We start from the raw sequence: 20022 nt of genomic DNA, 5'->3' as shown, positions 1-20022 counted from the left end.
ATAGAAAGTATTTGGAAAAAAGTCTTCATTTCTGGAGAACTATCTGAAAGCAACTGAACTGTTTAAAGGTGAACAACCCCTTTTAAAGTCATGTGACATTTTATGTCGTGCAAACCGCAGCACGCCATTCTCATTAACCCCTCCAGGCCCAAATTTGAATATGCAAATTAAGGGATTCGCCCCGAATCTTTTGCAAAGGATTCGACTGAATCACAGAATAGTGGATTTGGTGCACCCCTACTATGCAGGGAGAGCTCTGATTGGAGAACTATATAGACATAGGGAATATGGCTGTCCTCCCTGTCCTTGAGGGGAGTTTTTTTTTTAATAAAGCTTCAGTGTTTCAGTAAAAAGAGATAAAACAAAAACCGTGGTACCGTGTTAGCCAGTAGCAAAAATAACAAATAAAAAACAAACAAATACAAAAGTATTGTAGAAGTGATACCTATATTGGCTAACAATAAAAAAAAAAAAAAATTTGCAATGTATTTGTTTATTGTTAGCCAATTTTTTATTTGTTAGTAAAAAGAGATTAAAGAGTGTGAGGGAGTTTTACTTCGAAATAGTTGTTGATTTTCTCCATCTGTCCCCCTGTGTGTTACGGTGCTGTACACACCTGTATACTCTTCCCCAGGAACGTGCCAGCCCATTGGATTTTGGGGGAGGGCTGAGATAGCCAAACACAGATGTTGAGAGCCTTATCCAGAGCTGAATGCATGTTCCAAATCCAGCCCCGTACTATACACAGGACTACTACTATACACAGGACTACTACTATACACAGGACTACGGCTCTTATTAAAGGGGTTGTTCCCCTTTAAATTAACTGTTAATGTGACTTAGAGAGGGATATTCTGCCCGTACTATACACAGGACTACGGCTCTTATTAAAGGGGTTGTTCCCCTTTAAATTAACTGTTGATGTGTCATAGAGAGGGATATTCTGAGATAATTTGCCATTGGTTTTTAATTTTTTATTATTTGTGGTTTTTGGCTTTTTATTCTGCAAAAACTTACCTAGCAACTAGAAAAAAAGGAATAAATAAAGGCCAATTGAAAAGTGGCTTAGAATTGTCCGTTCTATAACCTCCTCACCTGAACTACCCCTTTAACTAATGGCCGGGTGCAATAGGGCCACAAACATCTGGCAGTCATTACCCGACCAGACTGTTAGCCTTTGTGCAGTCTGGTGACTTGTATTTGTGTCAGGGTGGAAACAATAAAACCCATTGCCCGGGGCAGCAGCATCTGAAAGCTGTTGGTGTAATGTCTTTACAGGGCCATAAATATCTGTGTGCTTATAGCAATGCAATCTGGGAATTCTGATGGATTTAACCTCCTTCTCTTCCTTTACAATAAGTACAGTAAGGTGGAGAAGGAGTTAATAATAATGATAATTATAGTCATTTAATAACAACGTAATTCCTTTCAAATGTAAAGAATCCCAGCCTTGTGCCTTTATATGGTCACAGACCCCCTCAATGATTTCTGATATCCTTATCATTTACAGTAGGGGGTACATTATCCCTTATAATACATGAGTGATACTCAGAGTTCCCTGTATAACTCAGCCTGCAGCCTTGTGCCTTTATATGGTCACAGAACAACCCCTCAGTGACTTCTAATATCCTTATCATTTACAGTAGGGGGTACATTATCCCTTACAATACATGAGTGATACTCAGAGTTCCCTGTATAACTCAGCCTGCAGCCTTGTGCCTTTATATGGTCACAGAACAACCCCTCAGTGACTTCTAATATCCTTATCATTTACAGTAGGGGGTACATTGGCCCATTTAGGAAATGACAAACTCTAAATGTAATGAAGTACATAGAAGATCAGGTAGTGCTGGGGGGTACAGGGGAATCAGTGAGGCTTTGTGCTGGGAATAGAAGAGGTGTGTATATGAGAAATGCTCTATGCCTCCCTCCCATAGGAATTTGCCCTGTCTGGACTACTCTCTTCACTGGAAAGAACGAAGAATGTCTCACCCACAGCTGCTCCTGTAGATCCAGGGGGGTTTATGCAACTTTTCTCATATTTAAATATTTTTCTTATATTGATTGTTGTGCAAGGCGGCAGCTCGGCGTGGCACTTTGACATGGGGAATCAGGTCGCCGCAAACTCTATTTACTGCCAACAGTTCCAGTTTCCCTTTAACCTGCCCCATTCTGCAGTGTTACTAACTAGAACTTTTTAATTAGCCAACCCCCATATTTAAAAGGGGTTGTTCACCTTTAAATTAACCTTCAGTGTGATCCAGAGAGGGACATTCTGAGACAGTTTGCAATTGGTTTTTATTTGTTGTTATGTGATTTTTGAGTTATTTAGCTTTTTATTCAGCAGCTCTCCAGTTTGCAATTTCAGCAATCTGGTTGCTAGGGTCCAAATTCCCTTAGCAACCATACATTGATTTGAATAAGAGACTGGAATATGAATAGGAGAGGCCTGAATAGAAAGAATAGTAATAAAAAGTAGTAATAATAATAAATGCATAGGCTTACAGAGTGTTTTTTAGATGGGGTCAGTGACCCCCATCTGAAAGCTGGGAAGATTCAGAAGAAAGCAAGACAAGTAATTAAAAAAAACTCTAAAAAATAAATAATAAAGGCCAATTGAAAAGGTGTTTAGCATTAGCCAGTCTTTAACATACTAAGAGTTAACTTAAAGGTGAAGTGGTCCTTTAACATAGAGCTCAGCCCTCCAGCTGAAAGACCTGGGGCATGTCAGCGTCTCCTTGGGCTGGGAGGGGTGATGCTTCTGATAGAAAGCAGATGTTTGTACCTTCTGTGTACCCCCCCCCCAACAATAACTGTAGAATAGAAAAATCAGCTACAAGTTGAACTTTCCCTTTAAATTGAATTTAAATGGAATTCCAGCATATTGAACAGATTAATGACCGGTAGGGACAGTGATTTTTTTTATGTATTCTGGTCTAATAAATCCATTGCAAAAGGTTCAAGCACCACTGTCTATATAATAATATTAAATCTCATGGGAAGGACAACTTTCCCTTTAATAACTGCACACTGGCAACTGCTGATAAAGTGTAACAGCAGGAAATGGTTAAAGTAACCAACTCAGATAAGATTATCACATATACTCATCCGTTATTTTATCTGGCTTATACCATTTACTGAGCAATGTCCCCCCTATTTGTATATGCGGGGGCCACTGGGTTCCTCTAAGAAACATTTGGGGGTAGACAGGGGCGTAACTACAGTGGAAGCAGACCCTGCGGTTGCAGGGGGGCCCAATGAAGCCCTAATCAATTTTTTGGGGCCCTTAACTGAATTTGCTGTGGGGCCCAGTAACATGTAGTTACGCCACTGGGGGTAGGAACAATGAAATCCTGGATTATAGTAGGGCACGATGGCCTTTAATGGGGTGCCCACTGCATTGCTTTGGCCTCTAATGGGGGGCCCAATGTTTTACTTTGGCCTCTAACGGGGGGCCCAATGTTTTACTTTGGCCTCTATCGGGGGGCCCAATGTTTTACTTTGGCCTCTAACGGGGGGCCCAATGTTTTACTTTGGCCTCTAACGGGGGGCCCAATGTTTTACTTTGGCCTCTAACGGGGGGCCCAATGTTTTACTTTGGCCTCTAACGGGGGGCCCAATGTTGTACTTTGGCATATAATGGGGGCCCAATGTTTTACTTTGGCCTTTAATGGGGTGCCCAATGTTTTACTTTGGCCTTTAATGGGGTGCCCAATGTTGTACTTTGGCCTTTAATGGGGGGCCCAATGTTGTACTTCGGCCTGTAATGGGGGCCCAATGTTGTACTTAGGCCTATAATGGGGGCCCAATGTTGTACTTTGGCCTATAATGGGGGCCCAATGTTGTACTTCGGCCTGTAATGGGGGCCCAATGTTGTACTTTGGCCTATAATGGGGGCCCAATGTTGTACTTTGGCCTATAATGGGGGCCCAATGTTGTACTTTGGCCTATAATGGGGGCCCAATGTTGTACTTTGGCCTTTAATGGGGGCCCAATGTTGTACTTTGGCCTATAATGGGGGCCCAATGTTGTACTTTGGCCTATAATGGGGGGCCCAATGTTGTACTTCGGCCTTTAATGGGGGCCCAATGTTGTACTTTGGCCTATAATGGGGGGCCCAATGTTGTACTTCGGCCTGTAATGGGGGCCCAATGTTGTACTTTGGCCTATAATGGGGGCCCAATGTTGTACTTTGGCCTTTAATGGGGGGCCCAATGTTGTACTTTGGCCTTTAATGGGGGCCCAATGTTGTACTTTGGCCTATAATGGGGGGCCCAATGTTGTACTTTGGCCTATAATGGGGGGCCCAATGTTGTACTTTGGCCTATAATGGGGGGCCCAATGTTGTACTTTGGCCTTTAATGGGGGCCCAATGTTGTACTTTGGCCTATAATGGGGGGCCCAATGTTGTACTTCGGCCTGTAATGGGGGCCCAATGTTGTACTTTGGCCTATAATGGGGGCCCAATGTTGTACTTCGGCTTATAATGGGGGCCCAATGTTGTATTTTGGCCTGTAATAAAGTGCCCTATGCAATAGATTGGACTGTAATTAGTGGTTCTTCAGCCTGTCATGGGGTGCCCAGGGCAGGTGCTTTGGACTATAATGGGGTACACTGCAATTCTTTGGCCTGTAATTGGGGGCACACTGAGTTTCTTTGAATTTGGCTCCACTAGAATTCTATTCGGATTGGAAATAAGGAGGGGGCTTTGGACCCTTTTCATCCAGCCCCCCCCTTCTCATTGGGGATCACTTTCCCAACTCACCTGTAGGTAGGAAGGATCTGGGGGGCAAGTCGGTGATACAGGTGGGCACGGGGTGCTACTAAGTGATAGGGACACGTGTGAGAATGTGGCAGTTGCAATTTAACTGTCGGGGAAGTGAAATGAATATTATTTGAGGTTGTGCCCTGAGAGACTGGGCCTGGTTCACTTTGGAGTCAAATCTGCAGCCCATGGGCCAACACTGACCCCCACCGGGCAAGGAACCTATCAGAACTCACAAATGGTCAAAATAACAAATAAAAAAAACAAAGAAATACAAAAAGTATTGTAGAAGTGATACCTAATGGTCAGGGACTGTCCAGCTGGAGAGCGACAGACAAAATGAGTTATTGGGAGGATTTCCCCTTTAAATGCCATTGCTCTTATAATGCAAAGGAAGGGTTAATGGTGAGTGTCTGGGAATGATGAATGGGTGGCTGGAGGGAATAGGAAAAGCAGAAGAGATGTTAAAGCCCCAGAGGCCTGTGAGATCATTATGGCAGTTCCTTAGCAGGAGATTCCCTGATGGAGGGGAGGGGCCTGTGTAATGGGCGGGGCACAAGTTCAGAGCGATCCTGGGGCTCCTGTTGGCCCATGGCAAGCTCCATATTTCTTACTAGCCATCATGTTTTCTCACTGCCCCTCCACCAAGTTTTCTTGTTACTCCCAGCATTGAGGATGAGAGTTGTAGTTCAGCTACAGCCCCTGTATATGCGGCTGCTAATAAATCCACTGCCTGGAAATCTTTATTGTACCTGTGCCAGGGTTTAAAGGGAAAGTCACATCTCATAATTCCTCCCTTTATATTATATTCTATTTATACATAGGGCCAGTTATATATTAAATATATTTATACAGGTTGTTTGTTTCCTATCTCTTCCCAGTCTCCAAGCCTTAACCCATGCCGGTATCACCAGGCAGCAGTGCTGCACATGTATGTGAGTCTATGGGGCAGATATTCACCCCCTTGGAGACTGGAGGAGAACCCTGGGTTGTGACTCATGGAAAACTGATTAGGTTTCAGGCTGTGAAATGTCTGGATTTCTGCTTCTTCCACACAAATGTCTGGTTCTATTTTTTTTCCCTGACTGATATATTTGGCCCCAGATCTTTTACCCTGTGTGTCCCGGAGTCAAGAGCAACACATGGCAGGGAAGTCTGAGCACTGAGAATGAAAGGGTTAAACATTTTGACACCCCCCTCCCCTCTTCCTTCCTCTATTGCAACTAAACAATATTCCAAATGTTGCCTATTACTCCTGCTGAGACTCCTTTATGGGATTTAGGCTTGTGGCCCTTTAACCAGACCAGACTCATGCTGAGATTTAAAGGGGAAGTAAACCCAAAAATGAAATATCTTTCTAAGCAACTTCCCAATATCCATTCATTCCTCATTCTCACTGGGTTTATAGTTCTGTGTAACTGTCATTGTGTCTGTCCCTTTCTCTGCACTGCTGCTCCTGACTCCTGATACAACTTCCCAATATCCATTCATTCCTCATTCTCACTGGGTTTATAGTTCTGTGTAACTGTCATTGTGTCTGTCCCTTTCTCTGCACTGCTGCTTCTGACTCCTGATACAACTTCCCAATATCCATTCATTCCTCATTCTCACTGGGTTTATAGTTCTGTGTAACTGTCATTGTGTCTGTCCCTTTCTCTGCACTGCAGCCTCTGACTCCTGATACAACTTCCCAATATCCATTCATTCCTCATTCTCACTGGGTTTATAGTTCTGTGTAACTGTCATTGTGTCTGTCCCTTTCTCTTCTCTGCACTGCTGCTTCTGACTCCTGATACAACTTCCCAATATCCATTCATTCCTCATTCTCACTGGGTTTATAGTTCTGTGTAACTGTCATTGTGTCTGTCCCTTTCTCTTCTCTGCACTGCTGCTTCTGACTCCTGATACAACTTCCCAATATCCATTCATTCCTCATTCTCACTGGGTTTATAGTTCTGTGTAACTGTCATTGTGTCTGTCCCTTTCTCTTCTCTGCACTGCTGCTTCTGACTCCTGATACAACTTCCCAATATCCATTCATTCCTCATTCTCACTGGGTTTATAGTTCTGTGTAACTGTCATTGTGTCTGTCCCTTTCTCTGCACTGCTGCTTCTGACTCCTGATACAACTTCCCAATATCCATTAATTCCTCATTCTCACTGGGTTTATAGTTCTGTGTAACTGTCATTGTGTCTGTCCCTTTCTCTGCACTGCTGCTTCTGACTCCTGATACAACTTCCCAATATCCATTCATTCCTCATTCTCACTGGGTTTATAGTTCTGTGTAACTGTCATTGTGTCTGTCCCTTTCTCTGCACTGCTGCCTCTGACTCCTGATACAACTTCCCAATATCCATTCATTCCTCATTCTCACTGGGTTTATAGTTCTGTGTAACTGTCATTGTGTCTGTCCCTTTCTCTGCACTGCTGCCTCTGACTCCTGATACAACTTCCCAATATCCATTCATTCCTCATTCTCACTGGGTTTATAGTTCTGTGTAACTGTCATTGTGTCTGTCCCTTTCTCTGCACTGCAGCCTCTGACTCCTGATACAACTTCCCAATAAAGGGCAACACTGTCAGACGTAGGAAACAAAGGAGACTGTGGGGGGGTCGTCGGCACAAGGAAACTCTGTGATTAGTAGAGGGGGTTCCATCCTGTTTACTCTACTCCTGGCCTATGTGAGGTTTCATGTCCACACAGCTGGAAGACTGTCACTTACCCCCCAATGTCATCTTTGCACTCACACCCTAAACCCAAACAAAGGGCTGCTGTTAGTTTTCCCACCAGCTGTAGTGTAACTGGATTCCAGCCGAGGCACCGCTGGGGTTACCTTTCCCTTTCACTGTTTGACTGCAAAATGTACTGTATTTATCAAGAAGGTGTTGTCTTTCATTTACTTTCCATTGTGTGCCCAGAACATTCCTTCTCTGTATATTTGTATTTATACATATGGGAGGAGGGAGGTGCCATATTGATTCCCTTAGACAGTACAGTATGAGGGTATAGCTTATTGTGTGCCCAGAACATTCCTTCTCTGTATATTTGTATTTATACATATGGGAGGAGGAGGTGCCATATTGATTCCCTTAGACAGTACAGTATGAGGGTATAGCTTATTGTGTGCCCAGAACATTCCTTCTCTGTATATTTGTATTTATACATATGGGAGGAGGGAGGTGCCATATTGATTCCCTTAGACAGTACAGTATGAGGGTATAGCTTATTGTGTGCCCAGAACATTCCTTCTCTGTATATTTGTATTTATACATATGGGAGGAGGAGGTGCCATATTGATTCCCTTAGACAGTACAGTATGAGGGTATAGCTTATTGTGTGCCCAGAACATTCCTTCTCTGTATATTTGTATTTATACATATGGGAGGTGGGAGGTGCCATATTGATTCCCTTAGACAGTACAGTATGAGGGTATAGCTTATTGTGTGCCCAGAACATTCCTTCTCTGTATATTTGTATTTATACATATGGGAGGAGGGAGGTGCCATATTGATTCCCTTAGACAGTACAGTATGAGGGTATAGCTTATTGTGTGCCCAGAACATTCCTTCTCTGTATATTTGTATTTATACATATGGGAGGAGGAGGTGCCATATTGATTCCCTTAGACAGTACAGTATGAGGGTATAGCTTATTGTGTGCCCAGAACATTCCTTCTCTGTATATTTGTATTTATACATATGGGAGGTGGGAGGTGCCATATTGATTCCCTTAGACAGTACAGTATGAGGGTATAGCTTATTGTGTGCCCAGAACATTCCTTCTCTGTATATTTGTATTTATACATATGGGAGGAGGAGGTGCCATATTGATTCCCTTAGACAGTACAGTATGAAGGTATAGCTTATTGTGTGCCCAGAACATTCCTTCTCTGTATATTTGTATTTATACATATGGGAGGAGGGAGGTGCCATATTGATTCCCTTAGACAGTACAGTATGAGGGTATAGCTTATTGTGTGCCCAGAACATTCCTTCTCTGTATATTTGTATTTATACATATGGGAGGAGGAGGTGCCATATTGATTCCCTTAGACAGTACAGTATGAGGGTATAGCTTATTGTGTGCCCAGAACATTCCTTCTCTGTATATTTGTATTTATACATATGGGAGGTGGGAGGTGCCATATTGATTCCCTTAGACAGTACAGTATGAGGGTATAGCTTATTGTGTGCCCAGAACATTCCTTCTCTGTATATTTGTATTTATACATATGGGAAGAGGGAGGTGCCATATTGATTCCCTTATTCCTGCTTATTCTCTTCCTCTTTTATGTCTTTCCAGCCCTTCTCGGAACTCCTCGATGACTCGGCCCTGCTGGATGTTCTGGGGCAGCTGATGGGGGACCCGTTCCTCACAGACAAGTATGAGATGATGGAAGTCGAGATGAATCCGAACTCCCCATCCCCCATGATTAAAGCGGAACACAGCTACTCCCTGTGTGGAGACTCTCGCCCTCAGTCGCCCTTTACTCACGCCTCCTCTGACGACAACTTCAGTGACAGTAAGGGCAAAAAACGGTTTTATTTTAAACGCATGTCTTGTCATCTCTGATTTTTCTCGACTTTTTTTATTTTGAGGCTGCTCTCCTTCCCATGATCAGGTGGGGGCGGGGCTTGTTTCTTTGTGACAAGCAAGTTAGTTGGTCCTTATAAATAAAATCTTGTTGCTCCATCGACAGCTTTTAACTTTACCCCCAGTCTCATAGATACAAAAGGGATAACGTTTCAGCTGATTTAAATAAGCCACGCCTCTTGCCTGGCCATGGGAAAGAGAGCAGCCCAGATGCAGGGAGTTTATAGAATTTGATCTCTATACCTGGGCAGATACGTGGAGTAGATCTGATCGTCCGCTTTCTCAGTGAAGATTCTGTCTGACCATGAGAATGGGAACTAACTCAGTAACTTGATATTAAAGATCTTACCCCAAGAGCTGATAATCTAGGGATTAAACTAGAGATTAGATATTACATGATGCACAGTCTGCCTATTAAACACTCTCTAGTCCCTATGTAAAATAAATATGCATCGTAGCTAATGAGCAATCAGCAGATGCTGCAGACTGTGCTGTTTTCTAAGCAGCCATGCAGTATTCAGCTTCCTTGACAATTAATTAAACCTGCAACATGTGGATTGTGTATCTTCCCCTTAACAGAATTTACCTTGTCCTGCCTTTACTCTGTGATCAGTTCAACCCCAGTCTGCTGCTGACTGTAAGGGCAAGGGTTAAACTTTTCTCTAGAAGGAAAGTGCCGGAAGCTCTGAGCCCGGAGATTCTCTTCCAGTGACATCAGTCGTTCCGGAGAAAGTCATTAACCCCTGCGCGGCCTTTAGCTTATACAGTAGCTCCACTTGACTCTGGATGGGGCAGTTTTAGTGCAAAGATAAAAGGCGAGTTGCCCCAGGGAATGTGTTTAGGGCAAGAACAAGTCACAGAATTGTCTGAATATAAAGGCACAGGCTGCAGCTCCAGGTTTGGAGGAAGAAGAAGGAACAGGTTTTGGTTGTGCAATAAAGATTGGTTTTAGGTTCTGACTCCTGAAACAAATTAGCAGATTAACAGACCTGAAGTAGAAGCGACTTGTTTGCAGAGACTGATAAACGTTCATTCTGTTTCTACATGGAGGCTGCAGGGAGTTTATATTCTGTGCCATCAATAGCAAGGGCAAGTAGGGAGTTGCAGGAGGGCTGCAGGGAGTTTATATTCTATGCCATCAATAACAAAGACAAGTAGGGAGTTGCAGGAGGGCTGCAGGGAGTTTCTATTCTGTGCCATTCAATAGCAAGTATGGAGTAGCAGGAGGGTTGCAGGGAGTTTATATTCTGTGCCATCAATAGGAAGGCAAATAGGGAGTCGCAGGAGGGCTGCAGGGAGTTTCTATTCTGTGCCATCAATAGCAAGGGCAAGTAGGGAGTAGCAGGAGGGTTGCAGGGAGTTTATATTCTGTGCCATCAATAGGAAGGCAAATAGGGAGTCGCAGGAGGGCTGCAGGGAGTTTATATTCTGTGCCATCAATAGGAAGAGCAAGTAGGGAGTTGCAGGAGGGCTGCAGTGAGTTTCTATTCTGTGCCATCAATAGGAAGAGCAAGTAGGGAGTTGCAGGAGGGCTGCAGGGAGTTTATATTCTATGCCATCAATAGCAAGGGCAAGTAGGGAGTCGCAGGAGGGCTGCAGGGAGTTTATATTCTGTGCCATCAATAGGAAGAGCAAGTAGGGAGTTGCAGGAGGGCTGCAGTGAGTTTCTATTCTGTGCCATCAATAGGAAGAGCAAGTAGGGAGTCGCAGGAGGGCTGCAGGGAGTTTATATTCTGTGCCATCAATAGGAAGAGCAAGTAGGGAGTTGCAGGAGGGCTGCAGGGAGTTTATATTCTATGCCATCAATAGCAAGGGCAAGTAGGGAGTCGCAGGAGGGCTGCAGGGAGTTTATATTCTGTGCCATCAATAGGAAGAGCAAGTAGGGAGTTGCAGGAGGGCTGCAGGGAGTTTATATTCTATGCCATCAATAGCAAGGGCAAGTAGGGAGTTGCAGGAGGGCTGCAGGGAGTTTATATTCTGTGCCATCAATAGGAAGAGCAAGTAGGGAGTTGTAGGAGGGCTGCAGGGAGTTTATATTCTATGCCATCAATAGCAAGGGCAAGTAGGGAGTTGCAGGAGGGCTGCAGGGAGTTTATATTCTGTGCCATCAATAGGAAGAGCAAGTAGGGAGTTGCAGGAGGGCTGCAGGGAGTTTATATTCTGTGCCATTAATAGCAAGGGTAAGCAGGGAGTTGCGCTTCCGCCATCAACAGTTTCAGGTGGACTTTGCCTGCGCAGTCAGACCCAGTGGGCACAGTCCATCTCTGTATATTGTTTATCTGAGAAGCTGCTGATAGTCGGTCCTCGTGCCTCGGCCTAAGGTTCATGGTGTTTCTGCTCAAGATCAAACTGCCCTGGGTCAGACCCAGTATTGGTCAATAATGTTTTATAGGTTGTATCTCCACAGCACCCTCTGGTGGACAGTAAAGGGTTACACGGGCCCATAAGGAATGACTGACAGCTTCAGGTTTTGGTTGTGCAATAAAGATTATTTTTAGGTTCTGACTCCTGAAACAAATTAGCAGATTAACAGACCTGAAGTAGAAGCGACTTGTTTGCAGAGACTGATAAACGTTGATTCTGTTTCTACATGGAGGCTGCAGGGAGTTTATATTCTGTGCCATCAATAGGAAGGGCAAGTAGGGAGTTGCAGGAGGGCTGCAGGGAGTTTATATTCTGTGCCATTAATAGCAAGGGTAAGTAGGGAGTTGCAGGAGGGTTTCAGGGAATTTAAGTACTTTTAGTATGTTCTACAATGGCCAGTTCTAAGCAACTTTTCAATTGGTCTTCATTATTTATTTTTTTATCGTTTTTTAATTATTTGCATTTTTCTTCTGACTCTTTTCAGCTTTGAAATGGGGGTCACTGACCCCATATGACAACAAATACTCTTTAAGGCTACAAATGTATTGTTATTGTTACTTTTTATTCCTTATCTTTCTATTCAGGCCTCTCCTATTCATATTCCAGCCTCTTATTCCAATCAGTTCATAGTTGCTAGGGGAATTTGGATCCTAGCAACCAGATGGCTGAAATTACAAACTGGAGAGCTGCTGAATAAAAAGCTAAACAACTCAAAAACCAAAAATAATAAAAAATGAAAACCAATTGCAAATTGTCTCAGAATATCCCTCTGTACATTATATATAACAGTTAATTCAAAGGTGAACAACCTCTTTAAATTGATTTTGAATGAATGATTTTGCTGGCAGGCCTGGTTATTTATTTATTCTCTCTTTCTGTTTAGCCGATCTGACAGGTGATGATTGGTGCCTGAATGGGGAATTTACTGCCACGACCCCCACCACCAAAATTAAGATGGAAATCCCTCTTGAAGAGACCCCTGGCCTGACCCCATCTGTTACCCTGGCAACCAATGCAGTCTCCGCTTCCCCAGAGGTGGATGTCCTGTCCGAATTGCCAGTTCCAGAGCAGGTAAATAGTTCATAGAGGGAGAAGGGTATTTATTTGAATCTGCTCATGTGCTGTAATTCTGTCTTGCTTTATGGTAGGGGCTCTAGATATATAGTCTCGATCATGTGACATGGGAATCATGGCGGGATCAGTTGCCTTTATTACAGCACTGCTGTTAGAAGAGGCCCGTGCCTGATATAGCCAGGAGATTGTATTATATTATAAGGCTAAAGCTGAATAAGCACAATGACATATATATATATGTCAAATCTAAGCGTCTGTATGGATAGAAATGTTACATATTCATTTTTATGATTTCAGGGTCAGATTCTGAACCCCGTTGCCCTGCCGCAAATAAAGCTGGAGCCGCACGAGGTGGACCAATTCCTTAATCTGTGCCCAAAGGAAGGTGTGTCCTCTCACTGGAGTCATATTGATTCCCTTAGACAGTACAGTATGAGAGTATAGCTTATTGTGTGCCCAGAACATTCCTTCTCTGTATATTTGTATTTATACATATGGGAGGAGGTGCCATATTGATTCCCTTAGACAGTACAGTATGAGGGTATAGCTTATTGTGTGCCCAGAACATTCCTTCTCTGTATATTTGTATTTATACATATGGGAGGAGGAGGTGCCATATTGATTCCCTTAGACAGTACAGTATGAGGGTATAGCTTATTGTGTGCCCAGAACATTCCTTCTCTGTATATTTGTATTTATACATATGGGAGGGAGGTGCCATATTGATTCCCTTAGACAGTACAGTATGAGGGTATAGCTTATTGTGTGCCCAGAACATTCCTTCTCTGTATATTTGTATTTATACATATGGGAGGAGGAGGTGCCATATTGATTCCCTTAGACAGTACAGTATGAGGGTATAGCTTATTGTGTGCCCAGAACATTCCTTCTCTGTATATTTGTATTTATACATATGGGAGGAGGGAGGTGCCATATTGATTCCCTTAGACAGTACAGTATGAGGGTATAGCTTATTGTGTGCCCAGAACATTCCTTCTCTGTATATTTGTATTTATACATATGGGAGGAGGAGGTGCCATATTGATTCCCTTAGACAGTACAGTATGAGGGTATAGCTTATTGTGTGCCCAGAACATTCCTTCTCTGTATATTTGTATTTATACATATGGGAGGAGGGAGGTGCCATATTGATTCCCTTAGACAATACAGTATGAGGGTATAGCTTATTGTGTGCCCAGAACATTCCTTCTCTGTATATTTGTATTTATACATATGGGAGGAGGTGCCATATTGATTCCCTTAGACAGTACAGTATGAGGGTAAAGCTTATTGTGTGCCCAGAACATTCCTTCTCTGTATATTTGTATATATAGATATGGATAGGAGTTGTTAAACAGTAGAGTATGAGGGTACTTAATCACACTAACCCCTCCTTTATCTGCAATTCCAGTTGCCTCAACAGAAGCTCTACAGATGCCTCCTACCCCTCCCAGCAGTCATGGCAGTGATTCAGAAGGGGGTCAGAGCCCCACCAGGTCTCTCCCACCCTCCAGCCCAGTCCAGTCACAGGGTGGTGGCAAAATGCCTGCAAGGAGCCCCTCTGCACTGTCCAACTCACCTCTACTGACTGCCCCTCATGTAAGTCTAACACTTCTGTATGATTTATGCCCACGTCTGAGCCAATCGCTCCTGTTCATCATACGAGTGATGTCACAATTGCAGCCATCTTGGTCACCAAGCCACTTTTCTCCTTCGTGTCCCACAGAAGCTGCAAGGGACTGGCCCTCTCATGCTCACGGAGGAGGAGAAGAGGACTCTGGTAGCTGAAGGTTACCCCATTCCCACCAAATTGCCCCTAACCAAAGCAGAGGAGAAGGCGCTGAAGAAGATCCGCAGGAAGATTAAAAACAAGGTGAGAGAGAATCCAGGGGGTGCCCAACATGGTGCACCCTAATACTTTAACCTTTAGTTCTCCTTTAAACCTGCCAGAGCACAGAGAGGAATGGATAATTCAGCATCATTGTGGGGTTACTTACCCTTTATTTGCAATCTCTTCCCAGATCTCTGCCCAGGAAAGTCGCAGGAAAAAGAAAGAATATATGGACAGCCTGGAGAAGAGGTACATTGTGGTGCTTTCTAATAGGGTGAAAGGGGAAATTTAGGGAAGACAAGATTTGGGGTTATTTGGGTACTAGTGGAGCTCTATAATTGGGTGAAGAGGAGACTCTGGGTTATTGGGTACTAGTAGTGCTCTATAATTGGGTGAAGAGGGGAATTGAGGGAACAGGGTTTTGGGGTTATTGGGTACTAGTTGTGCTCTATAATTGGGTGAAGAAGGGAGTTGGGGTTATTGGGTACTAGTTGTGCTCTATAATTGGGTGAAGAAGGGAGTTGGGGTTATTGGGTACTAGTTGTGCTCTATAATTGGGTGAAGAAGGGAGTTGGGGTTATTGGGTACTAGTGGAGCTCTATAATTGGGTGAAGAGGAGACTCTGGGTTATTGGGTACTAGTAGTGCTCTATAATTGGGTGAAGAGGGGAGTTGGGGTTATTGGGTACTAGTTGTGCTCTATAATTGGGTGAAGAAGGGAGTTGGGGTTATTGGGTACTAGTGGTGCTCTATAATTGGGTAATGAGTGGAGTCGAGGGAAGAGGATTAACTAAAATTGCCAGGCTGCCAATCATACAGAATTCCTGTTCCATTGAGTTTCTTCCTTTTTAACAGGGTTGAGAATTGTTCCTCTGAGAACAGTGATCTGCGCAAGAAAGTGGAAGTTCTGGAGACGACCAACAGGTTAGAACCTTGTCTAAAAACATGACCCTTCCCCCCCCCACCGTCCTTTTATAAATAAACCCTTTTTATAGTGCTTTCTGCTGTGCTGTGATTGGCCGGCATGTACTGGCTAACTTTTTCATTGGCTGTCACTCTTCCTGTGCAGGACTCTTCTTCAGCAGCTCCAACGTCTGCAGGCAATGGTCACAGGCAAAGTCACCCGTTCCTGCAAAGCCGCCGGCACCCAAACTGGCACCTGCCTCATGGTGAGAGTCTTGTCCTTCTCGGGGCTTATTAGCATCACTGCTTGTTTAATGGCTCCAACAAGAAGACTCCCCCCTTTTGGAAACTTTGCGCATCTTTAATACTAAAAAAAATTTTTTTTGCTCTTCTCTGACTTTTTCATTCCTCTCTTCTTCAGATGGTGGTCTTGTGCTTTGCCGTTGTTTTTGGAAGCTTCACTCAAAACTTAGATCTATATTCGTCATCAAGTAAAACTATGCATGAGCCGAGCCAACATTCAGCTCTGGAGTCCTACACGGCTTCTATTGGTAAGTCTTTCTGCCGCAGATCCCACATGTCTAGGGACACGCAGGGTTAATTGTGTTACTTTAGAGTAATGTAGAGTGTATGTATAGAATATATGGCCCTGCACTCACCCCAAATCTCCCCCTAACTGACCTAAAGGCTAGGCCCCCTTAGCTCATAACAAGGTTACAGATATATAGAAACATTGGGGTGTCACCCTGCTATAGTTCCAGGGGTACCCAGGGCACAAATAAACACTCACCCCAAATCTCCCCCTAACTGACCTTCAGACTGGGCCCCCTTAGCTCATAACAAGGTTACAGATATATAGAAACATTGGGGTGTCACCCTGCTATAGTTCCAGGGGTACCCAGGGTACAAATAAACACTCACCCCAAATCTCCCCTAACTGACCTTCAGACTGGGCCCCCTTAGCTCATAACAAGGTTACAGATATATAGAAACATTGGGGTAACAGTCACCCTGCTATAGTTCCAGGGGTATCCAGGGTACAAATAAGCACTCACCCCAAATCTCCCCCTAACTGACCTTCAGACTGGGCCCCCTTAGCTCATAACAAGGTTACAGATATATAGAAACATTGGGGTGTCACCCTGCTATAGTTCCAGGGGTACCCAGGGTACAAATAAGCACTCACCCCAAATCTCCCCCTAACTGACCTTCAGACTGGGCCGGCCCCCTTAGCTCATAACAAGGTTACAGATATATAGAAACATTGGGGGTTCACCCTGCTATAGTTCCAGGGGTATCCAGGGTACAAATAAGCACTCACCCCAAATCTCCCCCTAACTGACCTTCAGACTGGGCCCCCTTAGCTCATAACAAGGTTACAGATATATAGAAACATTGGGGTAACAGTCACCCTGCTATAGTTCCAGGGGTACCCAGGGTACAAATAATCACTCACCCCAAATCTCCCCCTAACTGACCTTCAGACTGGACCCCCTTAGCTCATAACAAGGTTACAGATATATAGAAACATTGGGGTAACAGTCACCCTGCTATAGTTCCAGGGGTACCCAGGGTACAAATAATCACTCACCCCAAATCTCCCCCTAACTGACCTTCAGACTGGGCCCCCTTAGCTCATAACAAGGTTACAGATATATAGAAACATTGGGGTGTCACCCTGCTATAGTTCCAGCAGCAGAAAACTGTCATTACTATTAGTTGCCACACTTGCTTACCCTCTAACGATTCACTGTCCCCTCCCAGTTCGTTCCCGCAAACTCCTTATCTTCGAGGAGCACCAGGCTGTAGAGAAACTGCACAGCTCTGCGGTGATGTTAGAGACGCAGGACGCTTGGGAGATTCAAGCTGATACCATCTCTAAACACCAGGCGGCGCTATTGGAAGAACTTAATTTTTCCCAAGAGAAAGCCTTCAGCCTATCAAATGACAGCAGCAGCGACATGCCAGTCCGGCATAGGTAAGAGTTGCATTATGGGTAATGGTCAGGATTATATCTTGGCATCAGGTCTTTAAAGGATAAGCAAACCTTTAAAATAATTGACCAGGCTGCTCTGATATTCTTCTGCTTAGGAAAACAATTAAACCTTTCTCACATCTTTCCTAAGCAGAAGAACATCAGCCTCTTTCTTTCTCCTGACAACTTCCTTGACTACTTGCTGGTCAGACTGATCAGAAACTGACCAGCAGGTGGCGCTGTTGGAACAAAATCCATTCATATTAACAGCACATGTATCCCTTAATATCTTGGAATCAAAAGAAAATAAATAATGAATGTAAATGACAAACGTGCTTAGAATAACCCCCTCATCAATTTTACGCTTTGGTTGTTTAAAAGGTTTACTTATCATTTAAATGAACCTTAGCTAAAGGGCAACTCATCCTTTTATGTCTTTTGTGAGATTCTGCTCCTGAGCCATAAAACAAGACAAAAGTGTTGGGAGTTCCCAGTAAGGAAGTAGCCGTGACACAAATAATATGTTTAGTAGCCACTGGGACCCTCGCTCCTTGTCTCATCTTCCCGCTTTAAACCCATTTTAGGTTCACTTCAGAATTTGGACATAATGACACCACCAAAGTCATAGAGTTGGACCGGACTGTCAACACAACTTCCTAATGGAGGATCCTGTCCCCCCCCCATCCCTTCTATCAGCCCCCTTGGCGCCCCCCGCTGAGCCCACCCCTTGGACTTGTCCCGCTGTGCTGGGCTTAGGAGGCCGGGACTCTGATATCGGCGAATGAGAGTCGTTTGCAACAAACGAGATGCTGATTCCTCGTCAGGATCCAATATGGCCGCCTCGTGGACTTAATCGCGAGGGCACCATTGGGAGTGTCACTTGTTTGCCAGGGCCGAGGTTGGAGGTGGAGCCATTCGCTGATTCTGAAACCCACATCTTGATAACTCCCTGCAGCCTTGGTCAGGAATACACTGATTTTCCGCATCAATACAACCAGTCAAGATAGAGAAATTCAGGTTCTGGGACAAAATGAGCAATTATTTTCATTTATATGGACACGATACAACACTGCCACCTACGGGCCAGGACATGTACGGTGTCCCCTCTGAGACAAAAAGGCTTTAGGTTTAAGTTATAGCAATGAACACTGTAACAAGCCTCCCCTTTAAGGCTTCTATCCCTGCCAGACTATATAATCTGCGTGCCTTAATAACTCCCAATCCCTCGCGTATAAACCTGCAGTTTCAGCCTTGCCACCCCCACATCCATTGTAGCCCTTATCTTAAACATCATGTGCTCCCATCATGCACTGCAAGCCCTAAGGTTGTGCCGTCGCTTTAAGTGGCAAGTTCAGAACGTCAATGAGTCGGACTTGTACTCCCAGGATATTTGGGGGTGTTCATAGCCAATGCACCCACAATCCTCTCTGCCCCTGTCACTGTTGTAAATAGTATTTATTAGTTTTGCTCTGTTAAGGGGAAGTAAACCCATCTCAGTATATTATTGTCTCGAGATCCTTCTGATGCTCCCCATTCCCTCTATTCATGGGTCGTCCCCCCACTTCCCGCTGAGCATTTACCCTTTAATACCCCAAAAGGGTTTCTATTTCTTTGTGTCGGCCAATCGGCTTCCTCCCCTGACGCGAGTCAAACAAGACGGGACATGCGCCCCCCCTCTCCAGACAGCGAGGGGTTAAACCTCCTCTTATTGTGACTTTTAGCTTCTCTATTTTTTGGTATATTTTTTATAAAATGTAAAATGAAGAAAAATCCAATAAAAAAAATAGCTGCATTCTGATTGGTGCCTTTGTCCTGAGTCTGACATTGGGGGGGGATTATTGGAACCCCATTAACTCTGCTCTGGACGCCCCTAAAGATACCAGAGTCCCTAGGAGGGGCCCCCCTGTACTCATTCATAGAAAGTCACAAGTGATTGGCAGCTGCAATGTTTCTGGATTCAATATTTGTAAATAGATGAGAAATATCGACTCTCCGGCCACAGAGCGTTTGTCATGTGACAAGTCTGAGCAGCTGCCGCACTCTCATTAACACCATTAATTAATAATCTAACTGGCACCTGGTTACACCCCTAATGTAGAAACTTATTCCTCATTGGCACAGGCAGGCCAGCAGCATCATACAGTAATGGGCGGAGTCAGAGATTCCCCTGTACTAAGCACAATTCAGCAGGAACAGCCCCTAAGTTTGCTCATAGTCTGTACAGAGAGATCCCATAAAACTATGGCAGCATAGGTATTCCCTGTACTAAGCACAATTCAGCCGGAACAGTCCCCTTATCTCTTTCCTTTAACTGAATTGTGCTTAATGTTATCGGGAAACCATGAAAGAATTGCAATGTGTGTTTTGGCCAATATTCACCCCTGTCCCTGAACATGGGAGGAGTCAGGAAAGCCCCACCCCAAACCAGAGCAGCCATGATATGGTATATAAATGCTGTAAAGGGTGCCCTTTAAATATTGGCCAGCCCCACCAGAGGGCAGCACAAACCAGATTAG

The 20022-nt window shown here is 44.2% G+C and overlaps 1 protein-coding gene across 1 annotated transcript in view; it reads left to right on the top strand.

Moving 5' to 3' along the window:
- Positions 1 to 19298, top strand: part of creb3l2.S (cAMP responsive element binding protein 3-like 2 S homeolog) — a 32437-nt gene extending 13139 nt beyond the window's left edge. Inside the window, exons 2-12 of the mRNA XM_018254781.2 lie at positions 9070 to 9289; positions 12608 to 12795; positions 13096 to 13183; positions 14210 to 14397; positions 14525 to 14671; positions 14820 to 14878; positions 15484 to 15552; positions 15698 to 15797; positions 15953 to 16082; positions 17296 to 17509; positions 18091 to 19298. Of these exons, the coding sequence (XP_018110270.1) occupies positions 9070 to 9289; positions 12608 to 12795; positions 13096 to 13183; positions 14210 to 14397; positions 14525 to 14671; positions 14820 to 14878; positions 15484 to 15552; positions 15698 to 15797; positions 15953 to 16082; positions 17296 to 17509; positions 18091 to 18166 (1479 nt within the window). The 3' untranslated portion in view covers positions 18167 to 19298. The remainder of the gene's footprint in view (positions 1 to 9069; positions 9290 to 12607; positions 12796 to 13095; positions 13184 to 14209; positions 14398 to 14524; positions 14672 to 14819; positions 14879 to 15483; positions 15553 to 15697; positions 15798 to 15952; positions 16083 to 17295; positions 17510 to 18090) is intronic.
- The last annotated feature ends 724 nt before the right edge of the window (positions 19299 to 20022 follow it).

The sequence above is a fragment of the Xenopus laevis genome, chromosome 3S, assembly GCF_017654675.1.
Source record: "Xenopus laevis strain J_2021 chromosome 3S, Xenopus_laevis_v10.1, whole genome shotgun sequence".
NCBI lineage: Eukaryota > Metazoa > Chordata > Amphibia > Anura > Pipidae > Xenopus > Xenopus laevis.
Note: the sequence above shows the minus strand (reverse complement) of the source record. Positions and strands in the feature narration are given on the sequence as shown.